General features: G+C 33.6%; 1 protein-coding gene across 1 annotated transcript in view; it reads right to left on the reverse strand.

Moving 5' to 3' along the window:
* The window catches only part of TENM1 (teneurin transmembrane protein 1), a 706,272-nt gene that overhangs the window by 161,219 nt on the left and 525,485 nt on the right, over positions 1–19,568 (reverse strand). Inside the window, exons 15-17 of the mRNA XM_072956695.1 lie at positions 8,900–9,085; positions 7,280–7,303; positions 4,999–5,145 (exon numbers count right to left, since the gene is read on the reverse strand). Of these exons, the coding sequence (XP_072812796.1) occupies positions 4,999–5,145; positions 7,280–7,303; positions 8,900–9,085 (357 nt within the window). The remainder of the gene's footprint in view (positions 1–4,998; positions 5,146–7,279; positions 7,304–8,899; positions 9,086–19,568) is intronic.

Below are 19,568 nucleotides of genomic sequence, written 5' to 3' on the forward strand. Positions count from 1 at the left end.
CTGTAGTCCAGCCACAATGACTTGCTTTTCACTTCCTAAAAGAGTCTAGTACATTTCCACCTCAGGGCATTTGCACACACTGTTTCCCTGACCTGGAACATTCTTCCCCTGACTCATAAGAGTCCTCTGTTGTCACACAGACTTGGTTAGGTCCCTCTCTAAACGTTTATAGCACTCTAATATTTTTATAGTACTCTTTACAATTGTGTATATATATATATATAGATAGATAGATAGATAGATAGATAGATAGATAGATAGATAGATAGTTATTTGTGTGGTTTCTTGTTTAGTATCCGCCTTCCTTCTTAGACCATAAACTCCATGAAGGCAGAAATTTGTCTGTTTGTCATTTTCTCCTCAGTGCCAAGCACAACAGTTGGCACAAAGCAGTAATGAATGAATGGAAAATTGGTACCTAGTATGAAATGTTTCGTTGAAAGGTAAATATTTGAGTCAAACATTTGGATCGGTGCTATCCAATAGAACTTTCTCCATTGATAGGACTGCTTTAGATATGCACTAAGACAGTTGTCACTAGCCTCATGTTGAGCACTTGCGCTGTGGCTACTGCAACTGAGAAGTGGAATTTTTAATGTTATTTAAATTATATTTAAATAGTCACTTGTGGCTAGTGGCTACCACATCAGACAGTGCAGATTTCGCTATCTCCAAATAGATGCTGGATGGTCTATAAACTTAGGCAAACAACATAAAGAAGTTTGAAATTTTTATGAAGTCCAATTTTATGAAGTTTGATTTATCATTTTTTTCCTATTATGGTTTATTTCTCAGCTTTTATGTTTAAGAAGTCCTTTCCAATCTTATTTTTTTATTGAAGTATAGTTGATTAACAATGTTTCAGGTATACAGCAAAGTGATTCAGTTATATATATATATATTTTTTTTTCTTTTTCAGATTCTTTTCCATTATAGGTTATTACAAGATACTGAATATAGTTCCCTGTGCTATACAGTAGGTCCTTGTTGTTTATCTATTTTATATATAGTAGTGTATATCTGTTAATCTCAAATCTGTAATTTATCCCTCTTCCTAGTCCTTTCCAATCTTGAGATATGTCACCTATATTTTCTCCTAATTGTGTTTGAGTTTTCTTTAACCTTCAACTCAAGCATCTAGAGTCTTTTTATTTATCTTATTCTTTTGGAATGTGGTTTGAATTGAAAATCTTAAGTTTTTTTCTTAATAGTTGTCTCAGCACCACTTATTTCATACTGCTTAATTTCCCCACTGATTTTTGACGCTGGTTTAATAATATACTAAATTTTTATTTGTCCTGGGGTGTGTCCCTAAGCTTTTATTCAGTTGTGTTGATCTATCTACTCTTACATCACTACCACTTTGTTTTAATTATCATACTTTGAAAATATTCTTTAACATTTGATAGTTCTAGCTTTCTGTCACTATTGTTTGTTTTAGCTATTGTGATTCAGTTAATATTATGTCTAAACATTTTTTCTTATGTCAATTCATATGTGCATATAATGTATGGTGAGTATATTTTCTAAACCCCAAATCAGGACACATGATTAACACATGAAAATGTGGTCACCATAAGGTTAAGTCTCTTCTTCCAAGTACAAAGTTGTGCATGTGGTAGGGGCTTGGTGACTAAAGGGATATATGAGGTCAAGACATTTGATAGATTTGTGATTTCTTTGGTAATTAGTTATTATATATACAATGCAGAAGATAGTTTTCCTTTTTTTGCATGTTAAGAAAAAAATCTAAAGGGTATTTGCTTTCTGTTCTGTTTTCCCTGTTCAAGGAGCTCTTAGGTAGCTCCTAGACCTGTGTCATCCACATATTCAATGTAGCCCAATTAGTTACTAAGAGTCACAATGCATTGAATCAGAGTATAACTAAAGTCAAAGCTGGAGGAAGTAGCAGTAATACTAATGAGTATTCAAAACTGATTATAATGCCAAAAAAAAAAATCCTGCCATTCTTTAAGTATCAGCAATAATACAGAGTAATCAGGTAGCAGATACTTGAAGCAACTGCTTGAAAGTGATTGTTTTTTGGATTGGGAAGATTTCTGAAGAATTAACATTTTAAAAATTGGGACCACTTTTTTTCCCCAAAGGTTCAATTGGCACTTTCTGATTTAATTAAAATGCACACTTACACCTGCACAAACAAGTATGCACACATTCATACTGATCATTAGTCATATTCAATCATTCTGGATAGCTGGAAATGAATCCAGTCATTCTGGATAGCTGGAAAGCTAAGACCACCAAATGAAGGGTATTTAATGTATTTTTAGAGGTGTTATTTAAATGATATAAATATAGATTTATTGTCCAAAATCTTAGTCATGGGGCTTTCAGAGGTTATTGAATCCATCTTTTCATCTCAAGGTAGAACTGAATATTTATTTGGCATCAATATCATCTTAATCCTACCAAAGGAAAAAAAATGGTAATTGAATCTCTCAAGGAGCCTTCCCTTGCTACTCCCTAAAGAGAAACTCATAAAAATACACTAAACTCACATCAGGTCTTTGATTTTTGATTCCCACACAGATACACAGTTTTAAAGGAATGCTCATAGGTCAATACACACTCAGCAAAATCTTCTATATTCTTTGTATCTATATATACCACAAATATTGAAAACTGATAATCTATTATTTCATTAATACTTAACTGATCCATTCATTAAACATTTTTGGCTGCCTTGAGGTGACCCTGAGGTGATAAAAAACACTTGATAATTAAATATTCAATTATTTTTTATCAAGCTATACTTTATTAAGGCAGGAAACTTATTTTGGCTCAACCCTGAGTCAGAAATTATAATTGCATAGGTTGTTAATGTATTTTCTGAGCATAACATTTCAATCAATATATCAACTGAGAAATCGCTGTTACTACCTCAAATCCTTTTTGGAATGAGGCATACCACTTAGGTTTACACCGTGGGTCTATCGTTTACTTTCTATATGATCTTGAACAACTTGTTTAATTTCTCTGTGCCTCAGTTTCCTTATTTGTAAAATAGTGTTAATAGTAGTTCCTACCTCATGAGAATTGAGTGAAATAATTTGCATTAAGGGCTCAGCACAATGCCTTGTACACAGTAAATCTTGAATACAAGTGAGCTAATATTTTTTAAAATTGAAGTATAGTCAGTTACAATATGTCAATTTCTGGTATACAGCATATCTCAGTCATATATATACATATATATATTTGTTTTCACAAGTGAGCTAACATTATTAGTAATTATATTGGGTATCAAACAACGAACTCTGAGTCATATTTTAACATGTAACGAGAAAACAATATAGACAGGATATTACTAAGTGCTTGATTGTATGGTGCATATGATAAATATCATGGGAGATTGGGATGGTAGATGTCAGAGGTGTCATAGGAGATATGGCTTGAGTTGGGACTTAAATGATGGACAGAGAAAGATGAGTGTAGAGGAGAGGACATATCAGGTAAAGAGATAGATCATGAAAATGAAGTAAAGGAAGGAAGGTGAAGATAAGGCTTGACAGGCCATAAAAGTCAGGTAAACAGTTGATCAGTGTACCATTTAATTGAAAATCTCACTCTGGGCCTCCCAAACACAAATTTCAATTTAGATAGGAAGTAAACAGTCTCTTCAGAAAATGGTCTGTTATCCTAAGTTTATCGTGTGTGTGTGTGTGTTGGAGTGGCAGCGATTGGTGTAATTTACCATCTTTTAAGTAGTTCATATGAATTACCTTGTTTAATACTTAAAAGAACTCTATTAGACAGCTATTATTATCATAAGTCCCATTTTAGAGATATGAAAATTAGAGCACAGAAATAGCAAGAAATTTTGCCAAATCATACAGCTGGAAGTACATAGCAGAGCTGACATCTGAACTCAGAAATTCTAACTTCAAAGCCGTATGTTCTTAATCAGAAAGTTGCTTCCACTTAAAATTCATAAGGTCTTACACCTTTTTAAAGTAAACTGTTAGCCAGAACAAGAAAAGAGGACACTCTTACACACGATTTGGTGCTTAAACTATGATTGCTACCGTATTGATTTAAGCCTGTCTGGATTCAAATGATAAAGTATGTAATTGTCTAAGCAGATACAGAAAACTTGAGGAATGAAATTTAATAATTTGCTTCATCTTAAGTTAATATATAGAAATTAGAGAGAATTTTTTTTTGGTCAATTTCATGTTTCCTTGAGTAGGAAGTAAAAGGAAAGTGAGGATTTGTTGTTTTAGGCTCATTCAGAGGTGATTTGGGCTGTTTTGAGGCCTGACTGTACAATGTATTAGATGCTTCTGTTTGCTTGACTAAAATAGAAGTGGTTACCCTGAGGCCTTGGAGCCACATATGGCTTTTTAAAACATGTGCAGCTCTTGAATTAAATATAAAAAATTCTACTGTGAATTATCTAGATGCTGTGTCCTTTGAAAGATAAAGTGTTACTAAAAGGTAAAGACACAAGAGGGAGCTCTAAATAACTAAGAAGAAAGAAAACCACTTCACAGTGTGTACAGTGCAAGCTATACTAGCATCTGACAGTTTAGACAGTGGTACATTGATTTAATTTAGTATAACAAATACCATTGATATGAGAGGTAGAGGGATTTTGCAATAATTAAGAAAACAGAAACTGAAGTCTTATAGCCCTGAATTGGAACCTTGGTTCTGTTATTTTCTAGCTGGGTGATCTTGGAAAAGTCACTTACCATCCCTGCTCCAAGCATTAGTTTCCCCATTTATACATGGGGAAAATAGTATGTATACCTCATAGCATTATTGTGAGAATTAAATGAGATACAATACATGTGAAGTGTTTGGAGTATTGCCTGGTTACAGTAAATATTCAGTAAGTTGAGATTTTAAAAAATTGTATGACCTTATATTGTTTATACTGAAGATTCCTAATATTCACTCTTGGCCAGATTGGTCATCACTGTGCTAGAGACTGGGCTATGCCTTTCTTATATGAACATTTAATAAATGACTCACCTCCATCATTGTCCAAGTTATCTCCACAAAGCATTTCCATGACAATATTGCAGCCTGTCCCACTCCAACCCACCTGACACACACAGTGCCAACCATTTTGATCCAGGGTGCATCGCCCATTTCCAAAGCAGAGCCCTGGGCAGCCATCTGAAAGGACAGCAGAGAGTAATAATCACAGGGACGTCAGAATGGGATTGGCCAACAATGATATACCTGCCTATTGGGAAAATTGAATTATCTGGGCTCCATTCAGACGAGGTGTTGAATAAATGGAAGAGGAGCTTGCTTGCTTACAACACCTTCCCAGGAAACTTGTTATCCCTTACTCTGCTGTGCTTTTCCTTAGAGAGCCAATTAAGCATTATTAATGCTAACCCCAATTCCCAACCTCTGATTCAGATAGGATAAAAACTATGATGGGGACAAGAAATGTTTTTTGTTTCTTTTCGAAAAAGGTTATCTCCTCATTTCAATCAAAACTGGATGGATGATACTGTATCTAGTTATGGCCAAAAAGTTGGGAAAAGACAGCAGTTTCTATGAAGAGATACCTCTGACTACTGTTACTCTGGGCTGATTTTTCCCTTGTGATGTGTTGCTTCAGGACTTAGGTATGTTGGTATGCAGTTCAGATTATACCATTATTTGTGCATATGGTGCCTTAGAAATGCACTGCAGTTGCTTTACATTTATTCAGCTTTTCTCTTCAAGATTGTTATTGATCTGAGGGCTCAGGATGAATTTTTACTTATTTGGTATTTCTCTCAGAAGCTAGCATAATAGTATTCCTATAGTAAGTGCTCAGCAAATGTTTATGGAATTAATGCATGTCAAACATAGACTTTCAGAATTCTAGAGAATAACTGGATAAATATAGTCAAGAGCAAATTGTTATGCTAAAATGACTTCTATCCATTGATAAACTGCAAACCCTGACCATGGTTTCTATTTAGACTTTCAATTTCTCAGTGGTGATCTGCTCTTTGTCCCAGTGGTTCAGAGATAGGCTATTCCAAAGGGCAATGTGCATGTGCCAAGTGCTCAGTGGGCAGATAAACAGAGACATCAATAAGGGCATATAGCTTCCGGAAATTTCCCCAGTAGCCATACAGGCCCAGATCTGGATTTTACAGGAGATAGTCCGATCAATATTCTTTTCATTTTGTCTTTGAAAGAAAATTCCAGAAGTACAAAGAGCAAAAGAATATTTTTTTAATCTGTAGAAATAACCCAGTGTTCCTTCCAAATGGTTTCCCAAGCAACTATCAACAGACCAAAGAAGAAAAAGTTTTAAAACAAGGTGACAGATGGCTGTTAAAAAACATGAAAAGGTCTATCTATCTATCTATCTATCTATCTATCTATCTATTCCTCAAGAAATAGTATAGGATGAACATGTATCAGATTAAGAAAGAAATTTATGGTAGAGGGTGGGAAGGGATAGACTGGGATTTCAAAATTGTAGAATAGATAAACAAGATTACACTGTATAGCACAGGGAAATATACACAAAATGTTATGATAAATCACAGAGAAAAAAACAAATTTAATATTTAAAAATAAAAACAACCGACTCAATCTGAAAAAAAGAAAAAAAAATCAATCTTGATGACAGGTGATGGATAAATAAAGATCACTGGTTGGGACTTCTCTGAAAAAAAAAAAAGAAAGAAATTTATTGAGCTCCATTCTCATGCATGTACAATGGATAAAGAGAAATTAGGGATAATTTGAGTGGGACATATTCAACCTTCTGAGGCTGAGTTTATGAAACGCACCAGGATATCTGATAGGACAACCCTAGTGGTCTCTGTCAAATGTGGATCCCTGGCAGGATGGATGATGAAGTACTTATAGGGGAATAATTCTTCTGCCCTTGTAAGGATACTGAACATGGACTTAAAGCTATTTGGTTTTATTAAGGAAAAAGTTCAGCTGTCTATATAAACTTAGTTCATTTAATAATTACCTCTCTGTGTTATACACACACACACATACAAACAACATAAAGACAAGGGAAAATAATTCTTAAAACTGCTTATCAATCCATTAAACTCTACGGCAAAAAAGTGACTCTTTGATGTTGGGAAAGCAAATTACCTTTCTGTCTATTATAGCACGAACCTGACAATAGTACACTTAAGTAAAATTGCCAAAAGACAAAAAACAAACAAACAAACAAACAAACAAAAACCCCAAAGCCCCACCAACCCTTCCTTCCCCACATGCGTATTTCCCATTTAAAATATTTTTGTTATAAAACTAGTGAGAAAAATCTTACCTCGGACAGCATCTAAGTAGTGAGCTAAAAAAGGGAAGAGGGGGGGAAGAATGACTGAATGAATTTTCTGGGCAACTGAAGCTCTACAACAAGTACTAATGGTTTACCGCCTGTTGCCTGGGGAGGAGAACAGCAAACTGTGAACTGCTGAAATGTCTGCAGCTCAAAAGTGGGTACACTGGCCTGTGCAGTTTGTGAATAATATTTTCTGTGGGAAAGATATTAATGGCTTTTCTGCAAGAAACTCTATTAGGCTTCTGAAAAAAGTGTCATATTTCATTAAAAGTATAAGAACTGCATTTTTACATTTCAGTAATAACTTTCATGAAAGAGCAGTGGCTTGAACTTCTTATTAGTAATATCTTTAGAAGAGAGTTCTGGAGTAACCACCTTTGGTAATCATCACAATATTTAAATCCTCTTATGTGAAGGCAATAAACTTACTCTAGTGCAGGAATGTAATTACTTAAGCTGCATCTGAATCTCACCCCTTACCACCTTTTTAATGAATCTTAAATATTTTCCACAGTCACAGAACAAGACTTACTGTACCTTTAGTAGAGTAGTAATGCAGTTTATTAAAATTATATGTTATATATATTATATATCTTACACATTACTTTGGCAGGTTCCAACCATTATAACAAAATACTTTCACCTAAAAATGAAAGCTGTAGTGCAGTCTACTGGGGAAAAAAAGCCCACAAACAGTGAATTGGGTATCCAGAGGCCCACACTTGTTTTTGCATTGTATGAATTTTCTGTGTGCTCACAGAATGCCACTGAAACAGTCCATGACCCAGTTTCCTTAGCTGAACAATGGGAATCATACTTATCCCTCTGTATATGCAGAAAACCTCTATGGCAGACACATGTATGTGTCAAGGGCTTTTGATTTTTTTTTCAGAAAAATGAAGTATTTTATAATTGAAACTTTTGCTATTATTAGTGTTTTTTAGAGTGTGAAGACTACATGATGGATTAATCATTACATAGGCTCTCACACCCACACACTGTTGTCCGTGGCAGCATCCTGAAAATTAGTGAAATTGGTGATGAGGGATGAGACAGAGTGGATGCCTTGGTACAAACTCTCTATAGTACCCAATAAATAATTCAACACAGATGTTCTATTGGGGTAGGTCAGGAGTGTCCTCCTCACACGCATTAAAGGCAGCCCTTAACGATATTGAATGGCCCCTGATAAAGGAGTTTCATTTAATAAAATCGCCTCTATGTGTTTTCAAGCAAAACAACCTATACTTTTCAAAAGGAAAAATGGGCAGTGAATGTTACCTTTATAACAAAAATACTTCTCTCACTAATTACACTTTAGTCTAATGTATCATCTATAATTTGAGTAACTCAAAGCACTTGAAAGCAGAAAATATAAAGAATACTGAGGTGATGAGAAAGGAAACGACACAAGAAATAAGTAAGATATTATCAACAAAAGAGGAGACCTCCCAGTTAAGGGAACTTTCAAACTTACGGCCAACCCTCCTCCTGCTTCTCTCTTCCCCCCTCAATTTCTACAAGAAGCCTGGGGGTTGACTTGCTAGACTGCTTTACTTGTTCAATTAATCCAATTTACTTTGTTCAAAGTATGGTGGTACTTACCAATTGTGCAGTGGTCGCCCTCCCATCCAGGGCTGCATTCACATTTTCCATCTTTGCATTGGCCATGCTCAGCACAGTGAGAATGACAAGAGCGTTCTTCACATGTTGGTCCTACCCAACCTTCTTCGCACTGGCAAATTCCCCTTGAGCAGACTCCATGGCTACCACACTCCATGGTACAGAGCTCTGTGGGGAATTCAAAGAAGATATATTTACATATTTTATTACAACCAGAGTCTACTCTCTCAAAAAGACATTAGAATTACCAAAATCCCACTCTATACCTATATTTAAAATATAGAAACAAAATGTCACAAAGACCTCTAGCATCTGAGTGAATGTGCAAGGAACTCTGTTAAAAAAGGTAGTTATGTCTCTATGTATAAAATAAACTCTAAATCAAATTGATTTTGAGAAGTCTGCAAAATGATTATAGCATTCAAGACTTAGAAATGAAGTCAGTGCCAAACAAATGTCAAGTGGGTTTCACTAAAAATTCATTAAGATCACAGATAATGTTGCAGGGATTTTGTGATGCTATAAGAAATCACTGGGGAAAATACACACACACACACACACACACACACACACACACACAGTAAAATAGTGCCCTAATTTCATTCAGGAAGACAGGTTTTAGAACGAGAAAGATAACTTTCTAATAAAACTCATAATATACCAGAGGTAAAGCTGCCAATGACAATAATCAACTGGTTTCCCCGATCATACTAACAATATTTGCATTTCCTTTAAGCATTTAAAATGACTCTTGGTTGATTAAAATACACAGTCTTCTCATCTCAAAATGCCATTCAATGTTTAGCCAATATAATCAACGTGTATTACCAGCTCTGCCCAGTTTCCCTCTTCTGTCTCTTTGACTTTTTGTTGAGAAACATTGAACAGTAATAAAATCATGACAGTAGAGAAGTCAAAATAAATGTTTGGCTAGCTTGTTTCTTCATCAAATTCCTTTGCTGGGTGAGCACAAGGGGGATAAAAGCCTACTGAAAGAATGCAATAGGTTTTGGGTACATTTGGGCACATATCCGTGAAAGAAAAAGAGGATGTTCTGGAAGCCAAGTTGTGTATCTTTCATAATCTCAAATTCTGAAACTGAGTTTATATATTGAGAGGTATTGACATATGATGATATCAGTATTATCCTATATTACATGTAACAAAGCTCTTTATATGTAACAAAGGTTTCTACTCTGTAAATAGCAGAGTTATTTTTCAGTAGGTGAGAATATTCTTCTGATAAAGCTGTGATTATGGATTTTATTACTATCTGGATCAATATATTCACTAATTCATTCACAAGTATTCTTTGAGGGCCAAAGTGTCATAGAAAGAGTAGTGAGTTTGGAATAAGAATTCCTCTGCATAAAAGCTGTGTACCCTTAGGCAAATTACTAACATGCTTTCTTAATCTCTGCTTGTGTAATGGAAGTAATAATATTTATACCTGACAGGGCCGTTGAACAGATCTAAGATATATTTTGGAGGTAGAACCAATATAAGTTCCTTAAGAGTGGATATAGGAATGAAAAAAGGGAAAAATAAAAGAAAAAAAGTTTTAGCTCAAACAAATGAGTGGTTAATGCTGCCATTAACAAAATGAGAAAGGATGAGGGAAGAGTAAGGGTGGATGATCAAACAAACAAACTTTAAGATAACATATAGATAGTTAAATGAAGATGTCAATTAAGCAGTAAGTTATATGAATTTGACAGGCCAGGGTTGGAGATATGAAATTGGCAACCATTAGCACATAGGTAGTATTTAGCATATAGGCATGAGACTGGATGATATCCCCTAAGGAATGAGCCCTGAGGTGTTCCATGATTTAAAGAAAGTTGTAAAGCCAGATTGGAATGGCTGGAAGAGTGAATACAAAACTGTGTGATCACCAGGTTGTGAGAAGTGTCCAGGAGCCAGAAAATACCTCCAAAAAGGGGGAGCTTGGCCTAATAAATGGCAGCTCAAGCAGGTTAATTTTGAATTAGCACCAATACTCTATATCTTGATTCTGAATCTCTGATTGGTAATCTGGATTTCAAAATTCAGTTCCTGTAGTGAACTTGATATTGTAATTATGCTACAATTAATGGCTTCCTTCAAGACACTAAAAGCTGAACTGAAAGGGCCTTTCTAAGATGAGGGAGTTAAATTGGTCAAAGTCAATCAAGTGACAGCTGATTCAAACAATCAGAGGCAAATATTTTGCATATATTGCTTTTTACAACTATAAATTTTAGATATACAGGAGTATGTCATTTTGATGATTTCCTGAAAAGTAATAGGACTAGATGAACAGTATCAGCAACATGGCATACTAGGCTATCCTTAAACCACCTCAATATAAATCCTTAGAAATGGTGAATATACTGTAATAATTTTGAAAATGGTATGCTTTAGCTCAGAATAAAGAGAAATTTTAAGTGCCAGAAGCAAGAGGATGCTAATAGCAAAAAAAAAAAAAAAAAAGCCTGTAAGTCAACTCTCTTGCAGCCCTGAGGGGTTATTATATCCAGCAATGACTAGGGGCTTGGGTATTTATGTCCACAAAGGGAAAAGAGATGAGGTCTTTGGCCCAGTTAAGATGTGGAGCTGGACTGAAACTCCTGCAGAAAGCAAGGACCCTTGAAAAGCAGCAATTTCAATGAGATGGGGAGTGATAAATCTATTCATGAGCCCAGAGAGATGGCAAGGAAGCACTGATGATATAACAATAATAACAACAATGACAATAATTATTATATTAAAAATTTGGGGGGTTAGAAAATAATATCAAAATAAAGTACTACCTTATCATAGTGTGGCAATGGAGTACCCTGTGCTCAATATTTCTAAAGGCTTGTGTTATTCAGAAAGGTGGAGCTCTGTTTCTAGTGATTGTGACCTAAGTAATTTTTACTCTTCTCTTCTGATGAGAATCAGAAAGTCTAGACAAAATATACTTAAAGTTTTGTTGGATGTTACTAGAGTTCACAAAATAGTAAAGAATTACTGGGCCAAGTTCCAGGAGAAAACAAAAACCCAGACAGGTGAGCCTGACATTTATGGATGCTTCTCCTCTAGAAGTGCCTGTCAATCCTGGTAGATGCAGCTGGAAGGCTCAGAGGCTGGGTAGAGCTTTTGTCAGTCTCATAGGTACAGAGAAAATACTTGACCAGATAATTGCTAAGAAATTTCCAATACTAAAGCAAACATCAAACCAAATACTGAAGCAAAATTGAAGAAGCAAAAAAAGAAAAAAAGACAGATTCACAGTAATAGTCAGAGACTATAATGACTTTCTTTCTTATGAACTGATGGAACAAGCAGACAACAACTCAGAAAGCATATGGAATATCTGAGCAAAAAAATGACAAATTTGATCTAATTGGTACACGTAGAACATGGCACTAAAGGACTACAAAATACACATACATTTCAAGTGCACATGGAATACTTACAAATATGGACCATATGCTGGGCTATAAAGAAAGTCTCAAAATTTTTCAAAGTATTGAAATCATAAATAGTATGTTTGCTACCCACTATGGAATTAAACTTGAAATTGATAACAAAAGATAATTATATAATCCACATAATTTGGAAATTAACAAACTGACTTCTGAATGAACTGCAGAACAAAGAAGAAATCATCATGGAAATGAGAAAATATTTTGAAATGAATGAAAATGAAGGTACCATATAGCAAAATTTGTGTAATGTTAACTCAGTCCATGTATATAAGAAATTTTACAATGTGGAAAGGAAACCCAGCTGAAAAATAAAGACCCAAGCATCCATTCTAAGAAATTACAAAAAGAAGAGCAAAGTAAACTCAAAGAGGGTAGAAGGAAGAAAATAATAATTATAAGAGCTGAAATTAATGAAATAGGAACAAACATATGATAGAAAGGATCAACAAACCAATGCTTGATGATTTGCATAGACCAATAAAATTGATAAACCCCTGATGGAGACTGATCAATAAGAAAATACAGAAAACTCAAATAACTAATATGAGGAATGAAAAGGATGACACTGTCGCAAATCCTTCAGACATAACGCATCGTAAGAGGATATAACAAACAACTTCCCATCAACACATTTGAAACTTCCAGTGGAATGGACAAATTCTTAGAAAAATACAACTTTTAACAGGAAACACAAGAAAAAATGGAAACTGAATAGTTTCTATAAAGAACCTTAATAAAGAATGAAAAAATTCCCCCCTCCACACAAAAAAATACAATCTTAGATGATTTCACTGGTAAATACATGAAACTTTTAAGGAAGAAAAATGATCAGTCTTGAATAAACTTTTCCAAAGAACAGAAAACAAGGAAACACTTCACAATGTGCTTTATGAGGTCAACATAACCTTGATATAAAATTCTGACAAGGATATTATAAGAAAAAATACAGGCCAATCTCACTCATGAATATGGATGCAAAACCCCTAAACAAAATATTAACATAGAAAAACTAGTATTACATAACAGGAAATAATATAATAACCAATTTGTGCTTATTCTAGAATGCAAGATTGCTTTAAAATTTGAAAATCAATCATTGTAATTCATCACATATACAGAATAAAAGAAAAATCTCATGATCATCTCCAAAGTTTTTCTTTATGATAAAAACTTATAGCAAACTAAGACTAAAAGGAACTTTAATTGATAAAAATTAGCTACAAAAACCCCACAGTAAACATCATCTTTAATAGTGAGATGTTGAAATCTTTTTCTCTATTATTGAGACTGAGAAAAGATGTCTATGACCATCACTTCTATACTAATTCTAGAGGTCTTAGCCAGTTCAATAATGTAAGAAAAAGAAAAAATATATATAAATTAAAAAGGAATCAAATAATAATTATTCACAGATAAGTATGACTGTACATGTGCAGACTACAAAAAGAATCTATATAGATAAATTATTAGAATTAACATGTGAATTTAGCAAGATCTCTAGATACTAGGTTAATATAGATACAAAAGTTCTCTCTGTATATCAATAGTAAACGATGAGAAAATTTACAATAGCAGCACAGTATCATATACCTAGTAATAAATTTAACAAAATAGTTGCAAGATCTACACTGAAAAACTATAAAACTTTACAAGAGAAAATAGAGAAGACCTGGATAACTGGAAAACTGTAACATGTTTATGAACTGAAAAACTCCAAATTAAAGATACCAATTTCCCTCAAATTGTTCTATAGATTCAATGCAACCCTGATGAATGTCTAACAGTTTTGTGTGCATGTATGTGCTTGTATGTTTGTGTGAATTTTGATCAGTTAAAGAAAGAAGCAGAATAAGGGGAGAAGATGTACTCTAGCTGATAGCGAGACTTACTGTAAAGCCATGTTAATTTAGACAGTGGGTCCTGGTACAATGGCAAATAGACCAATGAGAGTAAGAGTCCTAAAACAGATCCACACATATAAGGATACTTGATTTATGGTAAAGGTGGCACTGTAGGCAAGTGGGAAATGACTACTGTTTTAAATTAAATGGTTCTGGGAAATTGAATATCCATTAGGAAAAAAAAATTAATCCCTTATTCACCTCATATACAAAATCAATTCCAGATGGATGTACTAAAACACAAAACGACAAAGCTTGTAGAACACAACATAATAAAACAATTTTATGATCTTAGAGTAGAAGAAAATTTCTTAAACTGTACACAAAAATGCTAACTATAAAGGTAAAAGACTATATCAAAACTAAGAACTTCTTTTTATCAAAAGACAGAGAAAAAACATGCTATCAGTGATAGAATACATTCAGAGTGGTAAGCAAGTGTTTCATACTTGGATAGTTCACTACGCTATACACTTAGGGTTTTTGTCTTTTTCTGTGTGTTATACTTTAATGAAATGTTAAGAAATTAAAGATAATGATCAAAAGAATAGAAAACAGAAATACAATTTCCTAATCAGAAAAGGAGGAAAAGAATGAAGATAACCCAGTCAAATCAAAGAAAAGGCAGCAAAAGGGCAAAAGTCAGTGAAAAAATAATGTAAATAGGAGACACAAAAGAAGATTATAGGATATATATCTAAACATGTCAGTAACCCCAGTAAATAAAAACAAATTGAACTTGCAATTTAAGAGAGACTCTGGAATTGAGTGAAAAAGAAAACCTAGTTACGTTCTTTCTGTTAATAAGAGATGTGATGAAATACACTAATACAGAAAAGTTAGCAATAAGAGAAAAAAAGGCATTGTAGTGACCAAGAAAAACTTGGTATAAATATAATATTAACAAATGAAAAAGATTTCAAGGTGTAAAGCATTTTATGGATAGTCATCATATGATAAAAAATTAATTCACCAAGAAGATGTAACAATCCAGACCCTGTAAGAAAGTATAGCTTCAAGATATATAAAGCAAAACCCAACATATTATAATAAGACAAATTGAAAATTTCACAATCAGGAATGAGAAGGTAAAAAATTAGTGATAATGTAGAAAATTTGAATAGTACAATCAACAACTCTAATTTAATGGACATATACAGAATACCAAAGCTATGATTACACAACACATAATCTTTTTGAGAACACACAAAACACCCAGAAAACTGACAAATAAAAGTTCAACAAATGGCAAAGATTCTACACAGCACAGATCATGCTGTTTCAGCAAAATGCACTGAAATTAGAAATCAATAAACAAAAAGCAAAACACAAAAAAGAGTTCCTTAAAAACATACTTGAAAATAATTCATGAATTACATTGGAATATTGGAAATTAGGAACTAAATACTATTTATAAAAACTTGTGGGATGCAGCTTAGACAGTAACTTAGAGGAAATTTACAGCCTTTCATACATTTAATAGAAAAGAAGAACAATTGAAAATTAATGAACAAATCATCCAACTTGAGATTTAGGAAAAAGACTACATATAAGTAGAAGGGAGGAAACAATAAAAGATCTAAAGTTAATGAAATGAGAAAAAAAGAAACAATAGAGAAGATGAACAAAACCAATATCTGTGTTTTTTACATGAACAGTAAATTAGAGAAAGCTCTGGCATGGTAGAACAAGAAGAAAAGAAAAGAAGTGATACAAATAAACATTAAAGATTAAAACAGAAAAACGAGAGAGTCCTATGAACAACTTTATGCCAGTAAGTCTGAAACCTTAGATGAAGTAGATATTTTTCAAGAAACAAATGGATTTGGGAATAAATAGAAAGCCTGAATATACCTTAAAGACACTGAAAACAGCCCAGATGGTTTTACAGGTGCATTTTGTCAAAGTTCCAAGAGACAGATAATCTCTGTTTTAAGTTACACCAGAGAACAGGAAAAGAGAGAAGTCTTCCTGAATCATTTTATGAAACCTCTTTAATCTAGTTCCAAAATAGGGTAAGAAAAGAAGGGGCTTTTTTGTAGGACAATCTCACTTATAAACATAGTTGCAAAAATCTCTAGTAAAAGATTTGGAAATCAGACCAGCAATGCACACAAACACACACACACATGCACACACACACAAATATAGAAAATTACAACCAAGTAGGCATGAATGCTAGGATGGTTTAACTTGTGAAAATCTATTAATGAAAGTCACTACTGAATGAATCAATTTCACTGTAATCTTTTTTCACAACGGATTAAAGAAAAATTATCATCTTACATACAGGAAGAGCATTATATAAATATTATATATTTATATCATAGTTCCTATTTATGATGGAATCTCTTAGCAAAACAGAATTAGAAGGGAATTTACCAAATATGATAAATATGATTTACCAAAATCCTAAAGTAAGCATCATAGTTAGTAATAAAATAGTACATATATTCTCCTTAAAGTCAGAAGTACTACAATTAACTACTGCTTCTAATTCAGTGTTGTACTGGAGATCTTAGCTAACACAATAAGGCAGCTAAAAATATAAAATGTGTAATGCCTGGAAAGGAAGACACAAAATTAAACATATAGGTAAACTATGGAAACAGGAAGAGAGGATAGCAAAATTACTGGATACAAGATTAACAGAAAAAAATCAGCAGTATGCCTACATATCAGGGACAGCCAAATTAGAACATGTACTTTTTTTTTTTAAAAAGATCTCATTCATATTAATAACAAATCTAGCAAAAAATTCAACATTCTTTCATATAAGAATTTAAAACTTTTTGAATTGAGGAACACATACAAAAACCAAAGCAATGGAGAGATATACTATGTTCATGACTCACAAGCCTCAATATCATTAGGATGTCAATTTTCCTCTACCAGTTCTGTAAATTTAATGTAATTCCAGTCAATAATCCAACAACCTTTTTCACTGAGCTTGAAAACATGATTCTAAAATCCATGTGAAACAGAAAAGACTAATAATACCCAAGAATATTTTGAAAAAGTGTATTCATTGATATGTGTTTGTGTGTGTCCAATCTAAATGTACATCAATAGGAAAATGGATATATAAATTTTGGTGTATTCATATAGTGCAAAAAAACACAGAAGTTAAGTTGAATGAAGTAGAGGCATATGCCTCAAAACTGATAAATCTTACAAACATAATGATAATGGGAGAAAGCAAGTTATTTATATGAAATTTAAACACCCGCAGAACAATATATTTTATGGGTATATACATATTTGCAAAAGCTTAGAAATATGTACAAGAATGATTAAATTTAGGACAGTGGCTTCCACTGCTGGGAAGGAAGAGGACTGGAACCATCAAAGGATACATAGGGACTTCATTTGTATTTGTTAATTTTTAAAGCCAATTTGTGGGTTTATGGTTGTTGATTATGTAATTTTATAGGTTTGAAATATTCAATAATAATTTCCAAAAGAAAATAAATAAAAGAATAGATAAGAAATGACTGTCTTTAGGGACTGCTCTGTTGAATAAATCAGTGGAGATGTGACTTAACCTCAGCACAAAGCCCCCCACAGACAGAAGCCACAACCACTAATCTGATTGACAATTTCAGCACCGCAAGTATCCAGGTGGGAAGCAATATCCGCATGAGAAGGGAATCCTCTAAGAAATAAATTACTACACATGGAGAAGCAGCTCTTCAACAAGAAGTATTCCTCATTTTGAACTGCATCAACATTTCTGCAATTGCATCCAGTTCCAAACGGAGTTTCTGGACTGATTCTAAGATGTTTTTCAATCCCAATCTTTTTAGGATCAGCAGTGGGATGGGTGTGGGGGGAAGGACTAACAGAAAACAGATGCTGGCAATTGTATTATTTATAAACATGATAGAAATGATATTTGCTCTAATATATGTGTCTCATGAATAGTTCTATGTGTAATATTTTCTATCTGGTTGAAAATACATTAACGTTACAGGCTACAAAATATGACAAACGAATGCTAAAATATAAACATTCTTTTGTGGAAATGTATTGGAAAAGAACATGAAAAATATAGGCAGACACTTTAAAGTTCTATTGAGACATTTCATTTTTAATAAGTTTCTTTATGCATGTCAACAATGAGCAACAGTCGAATAAATTGAACTAGGATACACTGAAACACTTCTTTGTTGCATGCTGACAAAGAGCAATTTGATTAAACAGTAAATCCTTCAGTGCCTCCCTCAGAACCATTTCTCTCAGATTTACCTCTTAAACAAAAGTTCCCAGTAAAGCAAATTCTGTTATTCTTGGCACTTTGGCTATGCCAAATTTTAGACAACCTGGATCATCAGTGAGGTCCTAAGATACATATTTATGTAACATTTTCAATAATACAATATGCTATCCCAAACAAGGAAAGGACATCTTTGATGTAAAAATTTGTGAAAATTAACAAAGTATTACATGGCTACTTGTTCAGTATCCAGTAGAATCAGTTAAAGATCAAAGGAAATCAGGCTGAGAGCATAAGGAAAATCAGGAATTGGGAGTCAATGAACCTGAGTAGATAGAGGTTCTTCCGCTCAGAAGACGAGAGGTATCTTCTCTGTGATAGACTATAATACAATTTTTGTTGGGGAAATGAGGATTTTCTCATTGTTGTATCTGATTAATGTGGGAAATAAGAGTAAGGAAAAGATGTAAGATGATTTGGTAAACTGTGAGCAGCGCTAAGTCAGCAGCTTAAGGGCTAGAAAAGTTTTTGCAGTGAATACCCGGCTCTTCATGAAAATCCAGCAGCAGCCAAGAATAAAAAATATTATTAAGAATAAAAGTCGGTGTACTCGGTACTGGTTTTTAAAATACGTGAATCATTTTCATTTGACTACTTTCAGCTCCTTCCGTTCCTCAGTGGCAGATGTTCTGCTGAAGAGTGGGACTAGTATCAGTAACTGTTAGTTTTATAGAACACAAGCTTCGGCACGCATACATGCAGGGAAGCACATTCACGTGCACACATACACTTTCTGGGTTTCTGTTTCTCCGAAAAGCAACTGGGGAAATATTAGTTGATAATGTATCTACTTTATAGCACAGAGTTAAACTCAATACCACCTCCAAGTGATCTTTACAAGTACCTTGCTATGACAAAGATTTGGTTTCACCGTGGGCTATGTATCACATTTTCTGTTTTTGAGGTATAATAGTGTATCTCTCATTTTGACACTGAAAACCTATGACATAAGCATAACATTTTTTTTCTCAGCTCCAGTGTTACAATGAATTTCAATATATTTTAGTAATCTTAAAACT

The sequence above is a fragment of the Vicugna pacos genome, chromosome X, assembly GCF_048564905.1.
Source record: "Vicugna pacos chromosome X, VicPac4, whole genome shotgun sequence".
In the NCBI taxonomy this organism is placed as follows: Eukaryota; Metazoa; Chordata; class Mammalia; order Artiodactyla; family Camelidae; genus Vicugna; species Vicugna pacos.